The sequence below is a fragment of the Crocuta crocuta genome, unplaced genomic scaffold (genome assembly GCF_008692635.1).
Source record: "Crocuta crocuta isolate KB4526 unplaced genomic scaffold, BGI_CrCroc_1.0 scaffold113, whole genome shotgun sequence".
Classification (NCBI taxonomy): Eukaryota; Metazoa; Chordata; class Mammalia; order Carnivora; family Hyaenidae; genus Crocuta; species Crocuta crocuta.
This window is the reverse complement of record NW_027530368.1, coordinates 4,033,846-4,052,778: the sequence shown is the minus strand read 5'-3', so window position 1 is coordinate 4,052,778 and position 18,933 is coordinate 4,033,846. Positions and strand designations below refer to the sequence as shown.

The window sequence follows — 18,933 nt, the reverse complement described above, 5'->3', positions numbered from 1 at the left end:
GCCTGGGTGGCTGAGTCGGTTAAGCCTCCGACTTTTGCTTAGGTCATGATCTCGCGGTTCGTGGGTTCGAGCCCTGCGTCGGGCTCTGTGCTGACTGCCAGCTCAGAGCCTGGAGCCTGTTTCAGAGTCTGTGACTCCCTCTCTCTCTGACCCTCCCCTGCTCATGCTGTCTCTCTCTCTCTCTCCTAGAAATAAAACATTAAAAAAAAAATTAAAAAAAATAAAAGACAGTGTATTATTAAAGAAAAAAAAAGAGAGAGAGAAGCTGAACAAGAATGGAACTTGCACTTCTAGCTGGGTTATCCTTTCCGTGTGCCAATGGGATTACTGAGTTGGCGTAGGCCCCCCAGGAGCATGAAGTGGGTGCTCCTGTAGATCTATGTTCTTTTCCAGAGTTTTCCAAACTGGAATCATGAGAACATTTGTGTGTGCTGGGTGAAAGCGTTTACAGGGGGTAACAAGTCTCCCTCTATGCAAATCACCTTGTTTATTGAGCTATTAAACAGGACCAAACAGGTTTTTCTCCCTTGGGGCTTTTCTGAGCCTTAATGTACTGACAGGCAGCTAAACTCTCCAAGGTAAGGGTGTGACGGGCGAAGGGCGGGCGGTGGACCGTAGAGGACAAGGACAGTGTTCCCAAGAATCACAGGAGGCCTTTGTTCTGGAATTACCCATTAACATCTCCTGAGGAAACAGCATTTGGGAAACACTCCTGTGTTGCTCTGTGGCTAATACTTGATTCTGTTATTTGCTGTCACATGTAAATCCTGCTCTCCTCAAGTATTGGAAGACAATTCTATAGAGCTGAAATCTGAACATTTCCCCTAAAAAATACTTGAGTCATATAATCTGTCATGGATCCCTGGGGCGACCCCTTCAGATTTGCTCTAGGATACCCCTCCCCAGAAGGGATTGTTTTTACAGGGTGACCAACTCATTCCATTTTTACAGCTGAAAGTCCCATATCCCAGGACCTCCCTCCATCCTGAGCAAACCAGACCACTGGTCTCACTGCTTCTTCGCAGGTATTTCAACATATTTCAATTGCAGGGGTTGGCTCCACGGAGCTCAGGAGCTCTCTGAGCCCTGCGGGCCACCCTGCAAGAGTATGGTTTCAACTGATTAGGCTACTGATCAGCCTTCCTCTTCCTTCTGTTTAGTCTTCTGCCTCACAGGTCACACTGGCCAGGTGTCCTGGGCAGGTGTCCAAGGCGAGGAAAGTTACCCCGCCCCCACAAGACACTCTGTGTCCTGGCTCTGAAACCCTAAAGTATCCCACTCATCCTGGCCCCTGCCCTGCACAGACTCTCCTACTCACCCGTTACCTCACTCACAGTGCTCTTACTGCCCCTTCTCTCCACCTGTCCAGTCAGTTCCTACCAGTCTTTCAAGACCCAGGTGGCATCCCTCCTCCACAAAAGCCCTCCAGAGAGTTCTAGCCCCTTCTAATCCCTTCCTTCTCTGACCTCCTATTTGTACTGAGTCCACAGTCCTCATCAAACGCATCTACTGCCTCCATATGACTGCTGGGCTTCTGAGTGAACTTTCCAGGAGGTGACACCTTTCCTGTGCAGCCAGTCTGAGACCCACATGTGCCCGCCTGCAGCCTGGCCCAAGCCCTGGCCGGCACGTGAATGTGCTCAGAAGCGACACCCTGGTTGCCACTGGGAGCCCCTTTCACTCACTCGTGCACATCTGATTTTGGGAGGGGTGGCCACCCTTGGGAGAGTCCTAAGGGGCCTGGTTAGAAGGCAGCAGAATCACCCTCACACAGAGAGGCAACTCTGGCCTATGGAAAGGGTAAGTTGAGGAGGAGGAGGTTGCAAACCCTCAGAATTCTGGGACGAGGGAGTTTGAGCTGGAAGGGAAGTCTTTTGGGGACCTGTAGGGAGTGGCAGAGCCAGTCAGGACAGCTGGCTGCCCTGGAGCAAATCGCCCAGCCTCAGGTCACCTCACTTAGCTCCCTCTACCAGACTCCAGGGACCGCCCCTTCTCTCATGGGGTGTCCCTGGAGGTCCTGAGCCAGTCCAAGGCTTGTGCTGATTACTATGTGGCAAAACACAGACACTTTGTGCCTGTTAAGGGGATCCTAGGCAGGCTCAGCTCCAGGAGACAAAGGCCCAGAGGCACCGGTCCTGAATTCCCACCTCCTTCCCTGAATTCCCACCTCCTTCCCTGAATTCCCACCTCCTTCCGGGAGCCCCGCTGGCAGAGGCCTGTCTGATCCTGGGACTGCCCTTGCACTTGTCCCATTATCCCTGGGTAGCAGCTGGTGCTGGAACAGATGGTGACTTGCGCTGAGAGGGGTCCCTGCCCAGCCCCTACTGGCTCTGGACAGCCTCCTCTGTCCAAAAGAAGTCTGAACAGAAAGGGAGGCCCTACTCTAGACAGGTGCTAGTCTGGCAGAGGCCCATTTACCTCCTCTCTCTTCTGAGGTCCCAGGCCTTCAGAAGGGCTCTGAAGCTGGGCTCTGGTCAGCCCCTTCCCAGCAGATGGTTCCTCCCAGCCTGGGGACAAATACTCAGCCACAGGGCTCAAGGGGGGGTGCAAACATGGAGTTTCTCCTTATTTTCCAGATTCTTCTGTGAGGCTCAAGGATTCACAGATAAGAAGTCACGACTTTATAACCTTTATGTCCATTACATAGGTTTTTGCATGTGGGAAATATTTCACTAGTAAGAAATGCACTCCATCCAAATGGTGGAATGCTATTCAGCAATGGGAAGGAGCTTTGAAATGTACAACACCTTGAATGAACCTCCAGGGAACTGTGCTTTGTGAAAAAAGCTTCTGTTTATATGACATCCTTGAAATGACAAGATTCTGGAAAATGAAGAACAAACTAGTGGTAGCTGGCATCAGGATAGGGAATGGAGGGAGGGAGTGCAGATAAAAAAGGGGCACTTTGTGGGATCCTGGTGGAGACGGGACTGTGGCAGCCGACACGTGGACCTACAATTGTGATGAAACTACACTAGAACTAACACACATACACACACATACACACACACGCACACACATGAAACCAGGTACTGGGAAAGTGGGAAAATCTGGGAGACTGATAGGTCTGTGTCAGTATCTGGGTGTGACATTGTGCTATAGTTGTAGTATGATGTTAGCGCTGGGGTGCCTGGGATCTCTCTGTAGTACTGCTTACAACTGCGTGGGAATCTACAGCTGTCTCAGTAAAAACTACAATTCTTTATTTTTGGAAAAAGAAATAATTTTATAAAAGGGGGTGTCTGGTTTCCCCACATTTGCATGTAGGCAAGGCAGGAGCCTGAAGAGATGAGGCTTGCCCTCTACCCCTCTGCCTGCCTCTCCCTTGCAGGGGAGGGACTTCTTCCCTCCTGGGAGCATCTGACCCCAGGGCTAGACTGCACAACCCACCCCACCCTCAGCAGTTTGCCCTTCTCTCCTGGTACACAGACTGTCAGTAGCTCAGAAAGTTTTGGGTCCAGGGCTCCAGCTAGGTGCCAAAGAACAAATCCTGATAAAAGAATGGGACAGGCCAGGGAGTAGAAGTTGGTGAGACCCATTTCCTGCTCTTTATGCGTCTCAGACTCCCTAGAGGGTCAGCCTCCTGGCCCTCCCTCCAGGAACATTTACTTCTGGATTTCCTGCTGTACCACACCATCTGGGAAGGTAATAGTTGGTACAGGGTCAGATGATGGAATCTGATGGAATTTGCAATTCTATAAATTTTTCAGCATCAGTGACCTAACCAATCCTGACCAAAAGCATGTACCAATGCCCCTAATCCACTGAGAATTGGGGCAACCTGGTAGAGCGGAAAGGCTTTAGAGTCAGAAATAAAGGGGTTCAAACCCCAGCTTGGCCCTCTGTGAGGCCCTTGACCTCTGAGCATTTTGGTGTCTATGAGATAGGCTTACAGTTTATCTCATGGGTGTCATGTAGTTAGGTGACATGAGGCTCCTTTGCCCCAATGCGTCCTGGAGGCAGCAGCCTGGAGGGAGAGTGCAGGAGCCCAGGAGAAGGAAACAAATCCCTCTGAACCTGACAAGAGGACAGGTTCCAAAAATGGCAGTGTGGACTGAACAACTAGAGGCTTCCTGGGGCCTGGAAAATCTCAGGAGGGGAGATTGGTTAGAGGCCCAGGCAGCCGCTGTGGCCACGCCTCCTCACACTGCTATTTAACCCTGGCCTTTGGAAGCTTTCCTGGGGAGCTACAGGGGAGGTGGGGGGGTGGTATGTGGGGAAGTGTTTGGTCTACACTGAAGCCTGAAATGGTTGAGTTCACCTATACATGATTAGATTCATAACAGAGGATTGAGACAGAAATTAATCTTACTTGTAGGAAAAGAGTTGCAGTTTAGCAACCCTGAGTTTGTGGTCTATCAAAAAGTGGACCCACTACACAGGTAACGCGCTTTCATATATATATACTTCTTTTTTCGTTTGTTTACCTGTTTTTGAGAGGGACAGAGCATGAGTGGGGGAGGAGCAGAGAGAGAGAGGGAGATACAGAATCTGAAGCAGACANGTGGTATGTGGGGAAGTGTTTGGTCTACACTGAAGCCTGAAATGGTTGAGTTCACCTATACATGATTAGATTCGTAACAGAGGATTGAGACAGAAATTAATCTTACTTGTAGGAAAAGAGTTGCAGTTTAGCAACCCTGAGTTTGTGGTCTATCAAAAAGTGGACCCACTACACAGGTAACGCGCTTTCATATATATACTTCTTTTTTCGTTTGTTTACCTATTTTTGAGAGGGACAGAGCATGAGTGGGGGAGGAGCAGAGAGATAGAGGGAGATACAGAATCTGAAGCAGACCCCTGGCTCTGAGCTGTCAGCACAGGGACTGACGTGGGGTTCGAACCCACAAACTGTGAGATCATGACCTGAACTGAATTTGGACACTACATGTACTGAGCCACCCAGGTGCCCTATCATATATGTACTTCTATGTACATATATGTACTGATACACACAGAGCACAGATGTCTCATACACATATAAAACATACATGCCCAATGTGAGATGGTAAGTGTTTCAACCTGATTTATAGCAGTTATTGATTTCTCTGTGGTAAATATTCCCACCATAGCAATTTTGAGCTACAATATGATATCACTTAATGGAAATGAGAAAGATGTGCAGTTAGTTCTTTGTGAACTAATGTGAGACAGTTCCAGCACAGCACTGCAAAGTTAACATTCATACATCAATGCGTCTGCTCAGAAGTGCCCATGTATCCAAGATTGCTTAGGTTCCTTTAATAACTGAAATTCTAGGGGTGCCTGGGTAGCTCAGCCGGTTTAGCGGCTCAGGTCATGATGTCACTGTTTGTGAGTTTGAGCCCCGCATCGTCGGGCTCTGTGCTGACAGCTCTGAGCCTGGAGCCTGCTTTGGATTCTGTGTCTCCCTCTCTCTGCCTGCCTCTCCACTTGTGCTCTGTTTCACTCTCAAAAAAAAAAAAAGAAAGAAAGAAAAGAAACATTAAAGAAGAATTGAAATTCTAATTGTAATTTGGTATGTACACTAAGTACAGAAAAGTGCATAAAAATATTGTCTCAAATACATGTGCCTGTAAATACATTAGTCACTTAGAAGCCGATACAGGTTCAAATATATAAATAAATGCACATACACCTACATGTAGGTACACGTAAGCCAAAATATGCATATAAACTACAAACAGTCACCCACACACTCAGGAAGAAGGAATAAACCAACCTGATTTTCTGGGGTTGCTGCACTGGCCCAGGACCCCACACCTTCAGGTGGAGGGCAGGAGACTAGATCAGATAGATTATTTATAGTTGACCATCTACACTTGCTTCTGCACTCTGGCTCTCATACCCCGCTCACGTCTTCTGACTTATTCCTGGCTGTCCTGCAGGTCTGGAAGAGCCCTTCTCTTGCCTTACAGCCACCAGCCCAACTCCACCCTTCGTAAGGGAGCTCCTTACCTGTCTTCTTTCACTGTGGGAAAGTCAGCAGCAGCTTCTGTCTCTGCCCTCGTCCCAGATCAGCAGAGGAAGAGGTCAGCAGGACCCCTTACTTGGATCCCTCCTCCTGACTTCTGCTCTGCCCTATCCCTTATCAGTTCCTTGTTCATCTCATTCTTGCCTGGGCCATTGCCCCAGCTTTCTAAATGTCTCCCTGCTCTAGGCTCTTTCCTCCCATTTGTCCTCCTATAAGGTACCTGCCAGATTAATGATCCTAAGCACGTGCTGAGGTCACACTTGTGCTGGCAGTTTCCCAATTCAGGACAACTTAGGGCTGGATCCCAAGAAGAGGCCCCTTGACCACTTCTCCAATTCTTGCTTCCCCAGGTCAGTTTCCCTACTGTTTTCTCCAAACACCTTTCTCACCTCAATCAGCTCTGTAAATTGCCTCTGCTATAGAAACTGGTAGGGGAGGGGGGAGGAGGAGGGAGAGGCATGTGGGTGGCTCAGTAGGTTCACTGCCTGACTTCAGCTCAGGTCAGGTCATGATCTCAAGGTTTTGAGTTTGAGCCCCACACCGGGCTTTTTGCTGACAGAATGGAGCCTGCTTTGGATCATCTGTCTCCCTTTCTCTCTCAAAAATAAATAAACATAAATTAAAAAAAGAAACTGCTCTCTTCTTTAGTTCACAGTGGGGTGTTTATTACCTCTCATGACTGTGGTACAGTGCTTTACGGTTTATAAGCACTCTCAAAACTCTTTATGGGCCTCCTCTCACATGCGCTGTACTGAGGTTAGCCCTGGAAATACAGTGGTTAGTGATGTGGAAACGTGGGGGTTCAGAGAAGATGGCCAAGAAAGAATTCTTGACACAACTTTGGTCCAAAAAGGTGGTTTTATTAAAGCACAGGCACAAGACCCATGGGCACAAAGAGGTGCCCTTGGATTATGAGGCGTGACTGATTATATATGATTTTCTATCCTATGGAAGGGAGAGTGATGACAGGGTGCCAGGAAATTCAATCTATAGGTTTCTGTAAGTCTGGCCATTGGTAAGATTGCTTCCCTCCCCACCACCCCCGTTGTAAATCATTAACAGCTGCAGACTGATGGAGACTCATGTCCTGCATGACTGTGATCTCTATCAGTTAACCACTAGTTTACTGTGATCTCCATCAGTTAACCACTTGTTTTTCCCTCCAGCAAAGCATTAACATTAAGACAACTGGGCGTTCCTGGAGGACTATGATACTCTGCCTGCCTCAATTATTTGCCAGTCAGCCGCAGATTATAAGGAAATTTACTTTTATCTACATTTCTTTTATCTTTGTACTCTGTATCAGTGAGTAAAAACAGCTGTTTTCATGAACCAAGTCAACATAACCTGTTGAGGACCTTGGGCCCCAAAGTCCTCTGCCCCCAAATCATAAGCGGATTTGGGAAAGAAGATATTTTCCTGCTGTCCCTTTTGCCTGCCTCAACCTCTACTCTCAATGGAACTATGGCCTCCCTGGAGTCATGGGGACAAAAAAAGGAAGATAGAAAACAAGACTGTGGCTTGCAGAAGAGGACTTTACCAACCACATGAGCAACACAGGAGTGGCTGTTGGGAGGTTGCAAGCCTAGTATAAAGGGCCATTAAACTTTTACAAAGCTAAATAGAGGGTAACACTTGTCTGTATTGCAACATCTTTATTTCCTTCCCGTAACTACCACACCCATAATAAGGAACATTTAGTTGTGTGAGCCTAAGCTAGTTACTTTGGTTTCAGAGCCTCAGTTTCCTCACTTGTAATATGTGGTTAGAAATCTGTGGTGTTTTCATGGGGTTGTTAAAATGATCAAAAGAAATAAAGGTACATGGAAGAGTTTTATAGAACTATAATGTACAACACTGTCAAAAGTTCAGAAATAACAGAAGTAAAACCAATGAATCACTGAAGTAGTACTTAGTGAAAGTTTACCGTGCACACACCAAAGAAACGAGCTTGCAAACCAGGATCACTCCAATCAAAACACGGAATGAGGTTCGGAGCTAAACTGTCATAAAACAGCTTATTTCGTGACAAAACAGTGACTGTTTATTCTTGACTGTGATTGGTTATTTGTGGTGTCTAAATGGGGTGTCTGTCTTGATCGGATGGGGTCCTCCAAATGTGAGGCAAAGATCAGGTGGAAGCCGGTGGCCCTGGAGGTGAAGAGGTTAAAGAATTCACCTTCAGCAGAACAAAGGGAGTAGCAGGCAAGCCAGCAAAGGAGAAGCTGTGGACAAGGAGGCAGTGGGTGGGGGCTATTTTTAAAGAGGGAAGATGAGGTATGGCCACATGTGGAATTCTCCCTTTTTTGGTAACTGTGCCTGGTTGTAAGTACTCCATTGGTCAGTTATGGCCTGTGGATATTTTGAGGTGGGGTCGCCTGATGGGCCTGTCTGTATTCAGCCAGGGGGTCCCTGTGGGCCCTTTCTACATTCCTTTGCTCAAGCCTGTTTGCTTACAAGTGCCTCTACAGTTATGCCGTTAACATTTTCTTAAATGATAGGGAATTGGTCAGTGGTTATTTCTTACGAACATAGGGAACAGTTTAAGTTTTGCTTGATTTGTAGAGGCTAAAGCAAGAAAAGCCCCAGGTCAAGTTAGTCTTGCAAAATAAGCTAAATTAAGCCCTGTTGGAATGACTAGACTGGTTCTGTCCTCTCAGGGAGTTTGCAAAGCTAGTCTCTGTTAGCTTATTTTGGAATCCTGTATTTTACAATTACAGCACATCTCATTTTGGACTAGCCACATTTCAAGTGTTCAGAAGTCCCATATGGCTAGTGTGCTAGACGGCACATGGTAATATAGTAAGATAAATAAAAATTAGTTAAAATCTGGGTAGTATTTTTAAGGTTTCCAAGATTCTTCTGATATTTAAATTTGGGGTTATTCTGGGTAGGTGGATGTTTAGCATTTCCATTTTGTAGATGAGAAGCAGCGGCAGCAAAGTGTGTAATTCACCCAAGGTCATCAGCTAATTAGTGGTGAACTCAATCCTTGCGTTGGAACCTGGGCACTTCCTCTTTTGCTTCCTTTTCTAAACAAGCAGTACAAAGGGAAACTTTATCACACAAACAGGTCCCAAGGCTGACTGCACTAGTGTGCAAAAAGGCACAGTCCTTTCAAATCCATCTGTAATCCCCTCTCTAAAAATCCTGCCCAGTTTAATCCCACCAGAATCTATGAATTCCATTATTCTAAAACTATGTGTGTTAGATTAAGCACCTTCCAGCTCAGATGTTCCAGGGATGTAAACGATACAGGTGGGCATAAAAAAATCCTAAACCTCTCTGATATTCTCTCTAATGTAGTGATTTACATTTTAACTACTCTTGAAGGCTCCACTGTAGTGTTTCAGCGTTCCAAATAGGTAAGACATGAAGTAAAGACTCCTCTCTTCCACTCTAAAAAAACACATATATGCCAAGGTTCCCACCAAAACATCACCAGACCCAACTTGCTATCCGGGAAAGAAGCTACTAGTGCAGGATTTCTCTAAAAGGAGAAGCAAGGTAGTCGCGGGGATGGGCAGCGGCAGAGCAGGGACCAGGTCAGAACTCGTCCCTAAGGCTGAAGTTCCTGAAGAGATGCCAAAGGCAGCTGACTGCCCTCTTGACCTGACAAGCTGTCCCATCGTGGGCCCAGAACAGCCTGGAAGAGCCGGCTGAGTGCCGCAAAAGCCCCAGCTTCGCTCCTAAACCTGGCTGGTATTTCCCCCCTTCTCCCTCTTTTCCTTTCCTAACCCCGCTTAAGGAAGGAGAGTGGGGTGGTGGTTGGAGGGCAACAAAAGTTCTGTAGTCTATGGCCCGCAAATACCCCGCACAAAGAATTGAACTGAGTGAGTTCTAAGATCTGACCGCCCCTTTCTCTGGGTTGCAAGGACAGCCTCGAGGGTTCTTCTCCTTCCCCAGCCCAATTCTAGTTACTCCTGGCTACGCACATTCGGCACGAGCGCGGCAAAAAGTCTGCGCGGCGCTTGTGCGCGCAAGGGACAGGTCTCCGAGTCCGTCACCGACAAGTCCGCGTGGCTCACAAGCTGTGCGCACGCGCGAGGCGCGGCTGCCACCAATTTCCGGGAGCTGGGGAGTGGGCAGGGCACTGACGTGTCGAGCAGGTGGGAACAGGACACACCTTTCTGGCTTCTCCGTTTGGGATCTGGTATCCGTCTCCGGAGGCAGGGTCCAGGAGGTGGGGAGGGATCCGGCCGGGGTCCGGAGTTGCCGCTGAGGCCCGCACCCGTTCAGTCGGAGGGTCTCGCCGGGGCGGGCCCGGCTTGGGGATGGCGGCGGCTTGTGGCGCCACGCCCCGCGCAGTCAGCTGGTTGGCGCGGATGTTCACGTGACGCGGGCGGTGTTTAGCCGCAGGTGGGCGGGAGGGGACCAAACCACTGCAGCGGCGGCGCGGTACCAGCATGTCTACGCTCTACGGCGGTGTAGAGGGGTGAGTGCAGCCCGGCGGAGGGAATCCGGGAGGGGAGGCATGGAAACGGTCGGAGGGCGGAAGGAAGTCCGTGCCCAGGCTGGCAGGCTGGTGACTTCCCGCCTTAGGGTCCAGCCACTTTGGGTTTCTGAACTGCGGGGTCTTGCGGAGGAGGGGTATGTGCACGCGCAGCGATGACTTTTCGCGCGGGATCGTGTGCCACGGCCCCGGACCGCGGGGTTCTTTGTTTTTCACGGCGGAACCACACCCGTTTTTCCCTTGAAGACCCAGCCGCCGCCTCCAGCTAGAGAAAGAGAAATTCCCTGTCCTTGTTCCCGACCCTGGAGATACTTTGGCTGAACTGGTGTCAGGAGTGAAGTTGCTGGACCTGGGGTGGAGAGTGGGAGTGTGGTGAAAGCCGAGGCAAAGACCTTTGCCAGAGGGTATCTGAACAGTTGCCAGCCCAAGTGTTAGCCTGTACCAATGTCTGGAACCCCTCTGTTCTTGTCGGCACTCCAGGCTCCTTAACGCTAGATCGAACCCTCTGTCTTTCTTGGATTTTTCCTCCTTAAACGCTTGTTAACTGGATTTTTTTGTAATGCCGCTTCTCTATATGACTGTGGACAAGACTTTTGCCCTATCTGGGCTTTTACCACGTGTGTACAGTGAGAAGAGGGATGAATGAGGATTGGCAAGTCCCCTGCCAGTGAAAGCATTCTGTGATCTTGGTTTGTCAAATCCGGGCATAATAGAGGGTGGCTCTCGTCTCCCCCTAGGTACTTACTTTTGAATCTGAAATTGGGATTTCCTCGGTGGCAGCCATATCCCACTGCTGGCTCATGGACCCTCAATGTTTTGTTTTGTTTTTTTAACATGGATTTTGAGGTTGATCTCCCCCATCCTATATCTGTTTAAAAAATGTACAGGAGCTTGGGTTTATCCCTGTTCTATTCATGTGTAAGATAATGACCTATTTTTCTAGTTTGTCAAGAGATTCTTTTAGATATTGAAGATTCTTAACAGAATCTTTAAGAGTTACGGGGGCACTGATATGGCTTAAGTGAGGCAGCTGTGCGGGTCGGGGTGGGCCACATGTCAGAGGTCTCAAGGACAAGGTGATGGAGAAGTAGGGTCTTATAGGATAAGTAGGACATCCCCACGGGAGGCTGAACAGGAACAACATTTCAGTCCGGTAGCGCGTCAAACCCCAAACCACGGAAGTGGGCTTGGGAATGGGACTTGGGTTTGCCGAAGCTGCCTCCAGTCTCACACGGCTCGGCCTGTGACTAGGACTGCTCAAGCGTGGTCACACCTGCAGGTTTGTCTGAGTAAGACTGAGTGCCCCCTTGTGTTCTGTAGGGGAGGCTCACAGTCCAAGGTCCTTTTACTCTCAGAGGATGGGCAGATCCTGGCAGAAGCGGATGGACTCAGCACAAACCACTGGGTAAAGGCCACAGTGAGGGACCAGTGGGTTTGGTTGTGGTTTTAGTCTCTGTTAACTCCCAATAAGGTGGTGGCCAGGGCCACTCACGGCAGCCTGCAGGGGCAACATGGGTCATGCAAGCCTTTGTAACTCCTCCTTCCCTTGCTTGGGGCCAGCTGATCGGGAAAGACAAGTGTTTGGAGAGGATCAACGAGATGGTGAACAGGGCCAAGGTGAAAGCAGGGGTGGATCCTCTGGTCCCTCTACGAAGCTTGGTGAGTCTGGGATAGAGCCTGGGAATTAAGTTACAGAAACACAAACAGCAATTTTGACTAGATGAATCTGATAATGGCAGAGTGAAAGGCCTTGAGGGCTTAGTCTCTGGTCCAGAAACACATATTCTCACCCGTTCTTGTGGTTCAGCATAGAGCCTGACCTATAAGCATTCATTAAATGTTAGCTGTTATTCTTAGCTCAGACATTTCTCTCAAGTTGCTGTAGCGCTGACCACTCTCTGGCCATAGCCTCAGTGAGATGTTCTGCAGACCCAGCTAAACCCCATGTGTTCCAAACCAAACCTGTCTCCTCCGCTTGCTCTTCCGCCTGACTTTTTTCTGTTCAGGGCACCACTGACCCTCCCACGCTCCAAACCTGGCATTATCGAATCCCCCATTCCCAGACCAGGTTCCTGTTGCCGCCACAGCCCTCTGATGGGTCATGTGCAGGACAGGAGGAGGACTCTATGCCCAGATGTAGGGAGAAGGGGCAGACACCAGGAAGGGAGGGGGTTGAGAAAGGAGCTGGGTCTGGGGCGCGGCTCTCTCACCTCCCCTGCGGCCTAGGGCCTGTCCCTGAGCGGTGGGGAGCAGAAGGACGCAGTGAAGATGCTGACAGAGGAGCTGAAGGAACGATTTCCCTACCTGAGCAAAAGCTACTTAATCACTACCGATGCTGCCGGCTCCATCGCCACAGCTACGCAGGATGGTGAGGAGGCGGCGGGAGGGGTGAGATTGAGAACTGGTTTTCTTGAGAAAGCCCCTTAGATATAGCCAGCAGAACTTGTCTTGCGATATCTAGAAGGCAGGCTCCAGCATACCCCATTCCCTTCTCCCTGTTCTTTTTATTGCCTCAAGTTCCTATCAGAGGAAGGACTGGACAGAACAGTATCTTGAGGGGAGGTCAGAAGAGTCAAATCTAAGAGTGTCACAGAGGAGGGAGAGCAGTTAAGCGCTAGGAGAAAATGGGAGGAGCTCTGTGATAGCAGTGTCAAAGGGCCTGCAAAGGGTACTGCAAGATCCGCATTTGAATCTTAGTTCCTATTTTTGCCGGCAGTACCATCTTGGAGAAGTTCTGCAGCCTTCTGGGTTTCAATTTCCTCCACTCTAAAATGGGGCCATTGTATTCACAAAGGTAGTTTGGGATGTTGAATCTGTGTGAACAGGGTCCGGCCTAATCCCTGGCACATAATAAGTACTCGGTGAGGCAGGTATTCTCTTGGCTGGACAAGGAGACTGGCTGGCATTCCTCTGGTCTCCCAGAGAAGAGCTCTGTGTAGATTGGAGCTTCTTTGAGACTCAGTCCCTCCACTTTCAGGCAGGAAACTAGCTGGGCTTGCTAATCTCTACAAGACTGGGTGGTGAGCCCAGGGCTTCTCTCCTCAGAAGCTGTGTGCTCTATGCAGGGCCTTGGCTACACTGAGCCTCCCATGCCCTTTCCCCAGGTGGGATCGTGCTCATCTCTGGGACAGGTTCCAACTGCAGGCTTATCAACCCCGATGGCTCAGAGAGTGGCTGCGGTGGCTGGGGCCACATGATGGGGGACGAGGGCTCAGGTGAGCTCATGCCAGCTGGGCCTGGCTCTGGCTCGGGATCCTGGACCCTTCCCTTCCTTCACCTCCCCATCTTCCTCTCCCCTGCCCTTGTCCACCAAACCCTCGGGACTTTCTGGGGACAGCTCCTGAAAAGTTGTTCTGAGTACAGGATAATGACTTAACAGGTGCCAGACTAGTGGCTGACCTTAGTTCTCAGCAGTGATCTGTATCCAGACTCAGATTCATGCCTCAGCATAATAGTCGTTGCCTACCTGTGTTGACTTTTGGAGTCCTTAGGGAGAAATTGACCCTATGAAAGTTAAGGCCGTAGATGCCAGGACATGGTGTACTGGGGTCAGCTCATGGCAGTAACTACAGTGGGGTGTGTGACAGCTGACCGTCTTTTTTTTAATTTCTTTTTTTTTTCTTTTTTTTAATGTTTTATTTATTTCTAGGAGAGAGAGAGAGACAGCGTGAGCAGGGGAGGGTCAGAGAGAGAGGGAGACACAGACTCTGAAACAGGCTCCAGGCTCTGAGCTGGCAGTCAGCACAGAGCCTGACACGGGGCTCGAACCCACGAACCGCGAGATCATGACCTAAGCGAAAGTCGGACGCTTAACCGACTAAGCCACCCAGGCGCCCCAGACAGCTGACCGTCTTTATTTTGGGGGTAGGAGCTGGTATGACACAGCTTCACCTGTCCTGTCTTCCCTCTAGCTTTCCCTTAGTGGATTGGTCAGATATAGTTTAAACCGAGGCCTCCAGGCTGGGAGTTGGGACATCTAATTTCCTGTAATACCTAAGTTAATCACTAACCTGTCTAGGTCTGAGTTTTCCTATCTGTGAACTCAGGGAGATTGCCCCATCTACTTAGCCCTGTCTGCTTTCCACAGCCTACTGGATTGCACACCAAGCAGTGAAAATAGTGTTTGACTCTATTGACAACCTAGAGGCGGCTCCTCATGACATTGGCTACGTCAAGCAGGCGATGTTCAACTATTTCCAGGTACTCCCTCCTGCCTCTGGTAAACATGCACACCTGGGATGGGCAGAGGGCTACTGAGCAGGAGTGGATGTAGAAGAACTAGATGAGCCAAAGGGAAGTTGGGGTGAGTTGTGGGTCAGAGCTGGAGGATGGAGAAGTTCCAGGTGAGGACAGGATTCGTAATGATGTGTTCCAAGAGGATGTCAGGCATGAGGAATGGGTAGGCTGGGGACAAGTGGTTAGCTAGAATTCATTCTTGGGCAGCTAGGCCCTGCTGGGAGATGAAGGCAGATGCCATCTTAGGCTTGAATGAGAAGTGCCGGGTGAGATCAGGAGACCGTGTACTCAGAGACAGCAGGTAAAGGCTGAACAGGTGTGTTGGACAGTGAGCTGTTTCTGGCCTGTATGGGTCAGAGAGGACAGCCCATTAAAGAAGTGGGGGAGAGTTCCTAGGGAGGTGTAATTTCCTACCCAGAACATTAGGGACTGACTTTTCCTCTGTCTGGACCATGCTTACTTGTAGTGGGTTAGGAAACAGCTCCCTTTAGCTGAACCTGAGGTAAATGGGGAGAGAAGGAAGATAAATCTATTTGATAGAATCTCTGAGTGGCAGCTGGGGATTGGCTCAGTGAAGGAAATTAGAGTTGCTGGAAGGTAGGACCTGTGTTTTCAAAGTTCAGGGACTGATGATTAAAGAGAAACTCCAGTCAGCGCCAAGGTATGGAGTGGGGAAGGACCAGGAAGAGAAATCACTTTTGATAGCAGTTGCCGTGGGAAGTGGAGTTAAGCTACCCTGACTCAACGGATTGGTGCTACACCCCACTGATGTGTCTGCCACTCCCTCTTTTGTCCTTTAGTCATTCTTCTAAAGTCATTTCCAAGATTAAGGGAGATCATGTGCATAACATGCTTACTATATTGCTGTAGGTCCCCGAATTGTAGCCCCCATTTCTTCCATTTTTGTAGTATATTCTGGGGAAGCACTGGTTCCTCAGGACCTGCAGAGGCGGTTTGTTGGGAGCAAAGGGAGAGAAGTTTGTGGTCAGAGAAGTTTGGGAGAAGCAAATAGATATCTTGGTTCTGGACTTCACAGGGCCTTTAATTTGCTAATGTGCACTGAGACTCAGAGTTGCAATGTGTAGTAGTCCTTAGATTCCTTTCACCAAAGAAATCTTTTTACGAGCAACTCAAGGAACTACAGAACACACTGTGGTGAGCACAGATCTGTGCTGTGTGCTGTATGCATCCAAGCAAAGGATAAGGAGCTATGGAATCCATGTGGGGACAACAAAGAACTTTTTTTCAAATGAGAAATCTCAAATTTTTATATTCTTTAGAACTTAAAAAACAAACGTTATTCTAGCTTTTCTAACAGAGACATCAGGAAAGTCAACTTGGGTGGACCGACTGGGTATTTACCTTTGCTTCTGATGACTGTCTGTGCCCTTTCTCTGTCTCTCAGGTGCCAGATCGGCTAGGAATCCTCACCCACCTGTATAGGGACTTTGATAAATGCAGGTTTGCTGGGTTTTGCCGGAAAGTTGCAGAAGGTACGAGAGGTGTGGCAGGGTTTTATTTGGTTTGTTTCTCCAAGACCTCCCTAATAGGGGGATAGAATGGGGTTCATATGGAAACTGGAAGCTAATTTCCCTTTGACCAAGTGATTTCAGTTCTCTGCCACCATGCACCTTGATACTGGTGGGCCTTGGGATGGAGCCAGAAGGACACGTGGATTGTATGACAGCTGTTTTAAATTGTCTGTGTTTCTCTTCTTGACAGTTGTCATGGTTTGTGCAGGCTGTAGGTCTGTTTCTGAGAAATTTATGAAGCAATTCTTTGGGTACATCTATAATTTAAAAAACAACAACTAATGATACCCAGAAAACTAGGAGATCATAGAGAAGTTTGGCATATTGGGTTGGGTATCAGGAGAAGCTAGACCATAGGGCTTGCTTGCCTGCACATTGTTTCTCCACTATAAGGTCCATACTCCTTTCATTTGGATTCCTGCAGCCTCATGGCATTATAGGGCCCTCTTAGATCTTGCTGGATGAGGCCCTTTCAAAGCAGAGCTGGGGAGGGGCTGACCAACAGCAGACTGTTGGATGGGGGTGGGAGGCTGCAGGAGCACCAGCCAGCTGCTCAGGTAGGGTCTTGGGTCCACAGAGGTGAGATACCTTCAGGGACAGGCTCAGTAACTGCGTAATGTGGAGTACGGACCAGGTGCCACTGTGCTCCTCCGGTGGGGGCTGCCCCTTCTTGAGCACCTGGCATGAACCTCCTCTGCACAGGATACCCCTCTAGGGTGGAAGTATGTGGTGTGGGCAGGGGAGTAAGGCTGGAGAGACGGCTGTGGAGGCTTGCTTACCTCCATGCCATGAGGTGGACATCCATCCCTGCTCTGCTCGCTGTAGGTGCTCCTGCTGCTGCCCTGCAGCAGAGGGAGTAACAGAGGACAGGCAGCTGCCTAGGTGTTCACCGGCTCCCTTCCCTCCCCCTCCCCCAGGTGCTCAGCAAGGAGATCCCCTTTCCCGCTTTATCTTCAGGAAGGCTGGGGAGATGCTGGGCAGGCATGTGGTGGCCGTGTTGCCTCAGACTGACCCGGTGAGTTGAGGTGGGAAATGAATCCTTGATGCTGCAGGGCCAGATTCGGCTCTTTCTCACTAGGGATGAGACTGTCCCATCAAACTCTGTAAATGGGGCACAGTTTTAGATGAACATAGGGTATGAGAAAAATTCTGTATAAAGTCTGTGACACATGGAAGTTCTTTGGTCCAGAGCCTCCCCTGTGTGGCCAGCCTGCAATCTGTATTTATATATAGTAAATTGGTTTATTGTGGTACATGTTTTCATCCATTTCTCTCTCTTCTCTTCCTTCTTCTGTATTGTTGTTTAACCCTTTTTCCTATCCTTTCCTTCCCTTGGCTTTATGAATCCCCCTGTTTTTCTCCCTTTTCCCCTTATCTTCCAGCCACCTTGGCTCAAGGGAGAATGACTGGGATAGGGTGGGCTGGTCTCAAGAAACTACCCATTTCAGCGCTGGATAGGTTTGGTCGCCCCCAGTAGCCATTTCTGCTCTCTGCCAGGTCTTGTTCCAGAGGGAGATGGGCCTCCCCATCCTGTGTGTGGGCTCTGTGTGGAACAGCTGGGAGCTGCTGAAAGAAGGTGAGTATAGGGTGGGCAGCAGAAGGGGGTGCTCGGGAAAGCTTCCTGCCCCAGGGAGGACTTTGGACCTGGGCCCAGAGGCTTGAGTGGGCCATAGCCCTCAGCCTTCACTCTGCCACGGAGCCCTTATACAGTGTCCCATCCAGCTTCTGTGAACTCTTAAAATATGTTCTTTTTAAAGGATTTATTAAATATGTACCACTTTAAAAAAATTTTTTTTAATGTGTTATTTAATTTTATTAGAGACAGAGACAGAGCGTGTATAGGGGAGGGGCAGGAGAGAGAGGGAGACACAGAATCCAAACAGACTCGAGGCTCTGAGCTGTCAGTACAGAGCCCAATGTGGGGCTTAACCCCATGATCTTGAGATCATGACCTGAGCCGAAGTCAGACACTCAACCAACTAAGCCACCCAGGAGCCCCTAATGTGCACCACTTTTTAAAAATTGAAGATAACCCTAACGTAAAATCAGAGCTTCTGAGCAGCACGTGGTGACGTTTGTAGTCAACACAGTCCCAGCCACAAGGAAAGAAAGGTGCCTGCTTCATGCTTGCAGCATTGGTTGGTTTGGGTAGCTGTGTGGTTTCCATTAGACATTCTGAAGTAGGTCAAGGACCCCATTGCTTCCTTGGAGTTCCTGGCATTGGGTGCTGCAGGCTCTAGGACTCCGCAGCCATTACTGGGCTCATGCTGCCCTGTCTGTTAGGGATTTGGCCTGTGAGCCCCTCGAAGACCTGCACAGGAATGCCTCAGGACCTGGGCCTCTCCTTTCCCTCCCTGTCTTTGTCCCACCTTCTCCTGGTCTCATCCACAGGGTGTTGGTCTGCTCTCACCTCTGCCATCTGCCCTCTTTCCCTCCAGGTTTCATTCTGGCGCTGACCCAGGGCAGGGAGATCCAGGCCCAGAACTCCTTCTCCAGCTTCACCCTGATGAAGCTGCGACACTCCTCTGCCCTGGGCGGGGCCAGCCTAGGCGCCAGGCACATTGGGCACCTCCTCCCCATGGACTACACTGCCAATGCCATTGCCTTCTACTCCTACACCTTCTCCTAGGGGGCTGGCCTTGACTCTACCACCACAAGCCCAGTGGACATTGAGTACTGGAAAGGAGGAGACTTTTTTCCTTCTTCTTTTTTTTAAAGAAAAACACATAGAAAATAAACTCACTTTACGCACTCCCTAA

General features: G+C 49.3%; 1 protein-coding gene and 1 long non-coding RNA gene across 7 annotated transcripts in view; one reads left to right on the top strand and one right to left on the bottom strand.

Moving 5' to 3' along the window:
- The window catches only part of LOC144233430 (uncharacterized), a 20,468-nt gene extending 10,205 nt beyond the window's left edge, over positions 1–10,263 (bottom strand). For both annotated transcript variants that reach the window (XR_013335666.1, XR_013335667.1), the window contains exon 1: positions 10,080–10,263. This is a non-coding gene — a long non-coding RNA (uncharacterized LOC144233430). The remainder of the gene's footprint in view (positions 1–10,079) is intronic.
- NAGK (N-acetylglucosamine kinase) lies at positions 9,951–18,933 on the top strand. 5 transcript variants are annotated; one of them, XM_077766324.1, is made up of 10 exons: positions 9,951–10,062; positions 11,727–11,811; positions 11,967–12,065; positions 12,633–12,774; positions 13,511–13,621; positions 14,494–14,606; positions 16,048–16,135; positions 17,092–17,189; positions 17,672–17,750; positions 18,613–18,933. In XM_077766324.1, exons 3-10 carry the CDS (start codon positions 12,006–12,008, stop codon positions 18,801–18,803), a joined length of 882 nt encoding a protein of 293 aa, XP_077622450.1. In that variant the 5' UTR covers positions 9,951–10,062; positions 11,727–11,811; positions 11,967–12,005; the 3' UTR covers positions 18,804–18,933. The 5 variants fall into 5 exon arrangements, with proteins under 5 accessions (XP_077622450.1, XP_077622447.1, XP_077622451.1 ...); XM_077766321.1 differs by lacking the exon at positions 9,951–10,062 and adding an exon at positions 10,241–10,388; XM_077766322.1 differs by lacking the exon at positions 9,951–10,062 and adding an exon at positions 11,434–11,482.

Excerpts from the sequence above, each read along its gene's own strand:
- NAGK (XM_077766321.1), top strand. The coding sequence starts at position 10,360 with ATGTCTACGCTCTACGGCGGTGTAGAGGG. Across the intron at positions 12,066-12,632 it reads TGGTCCCTCTACGAAGCTTG|GGCCTGTCCCTGAGCGGTGG; the intron begins GTGAGTCTGGGA and ends CCTGCGGCCTAG. Across the intron at positions 17,751-18,612 it reads CTGGGAGCTGCTGAAAGAAG|GTTTCATTCTGGCGCTGACC; the intron begins GTGAGTATAGGG and ends CTTTCCCTCCAG.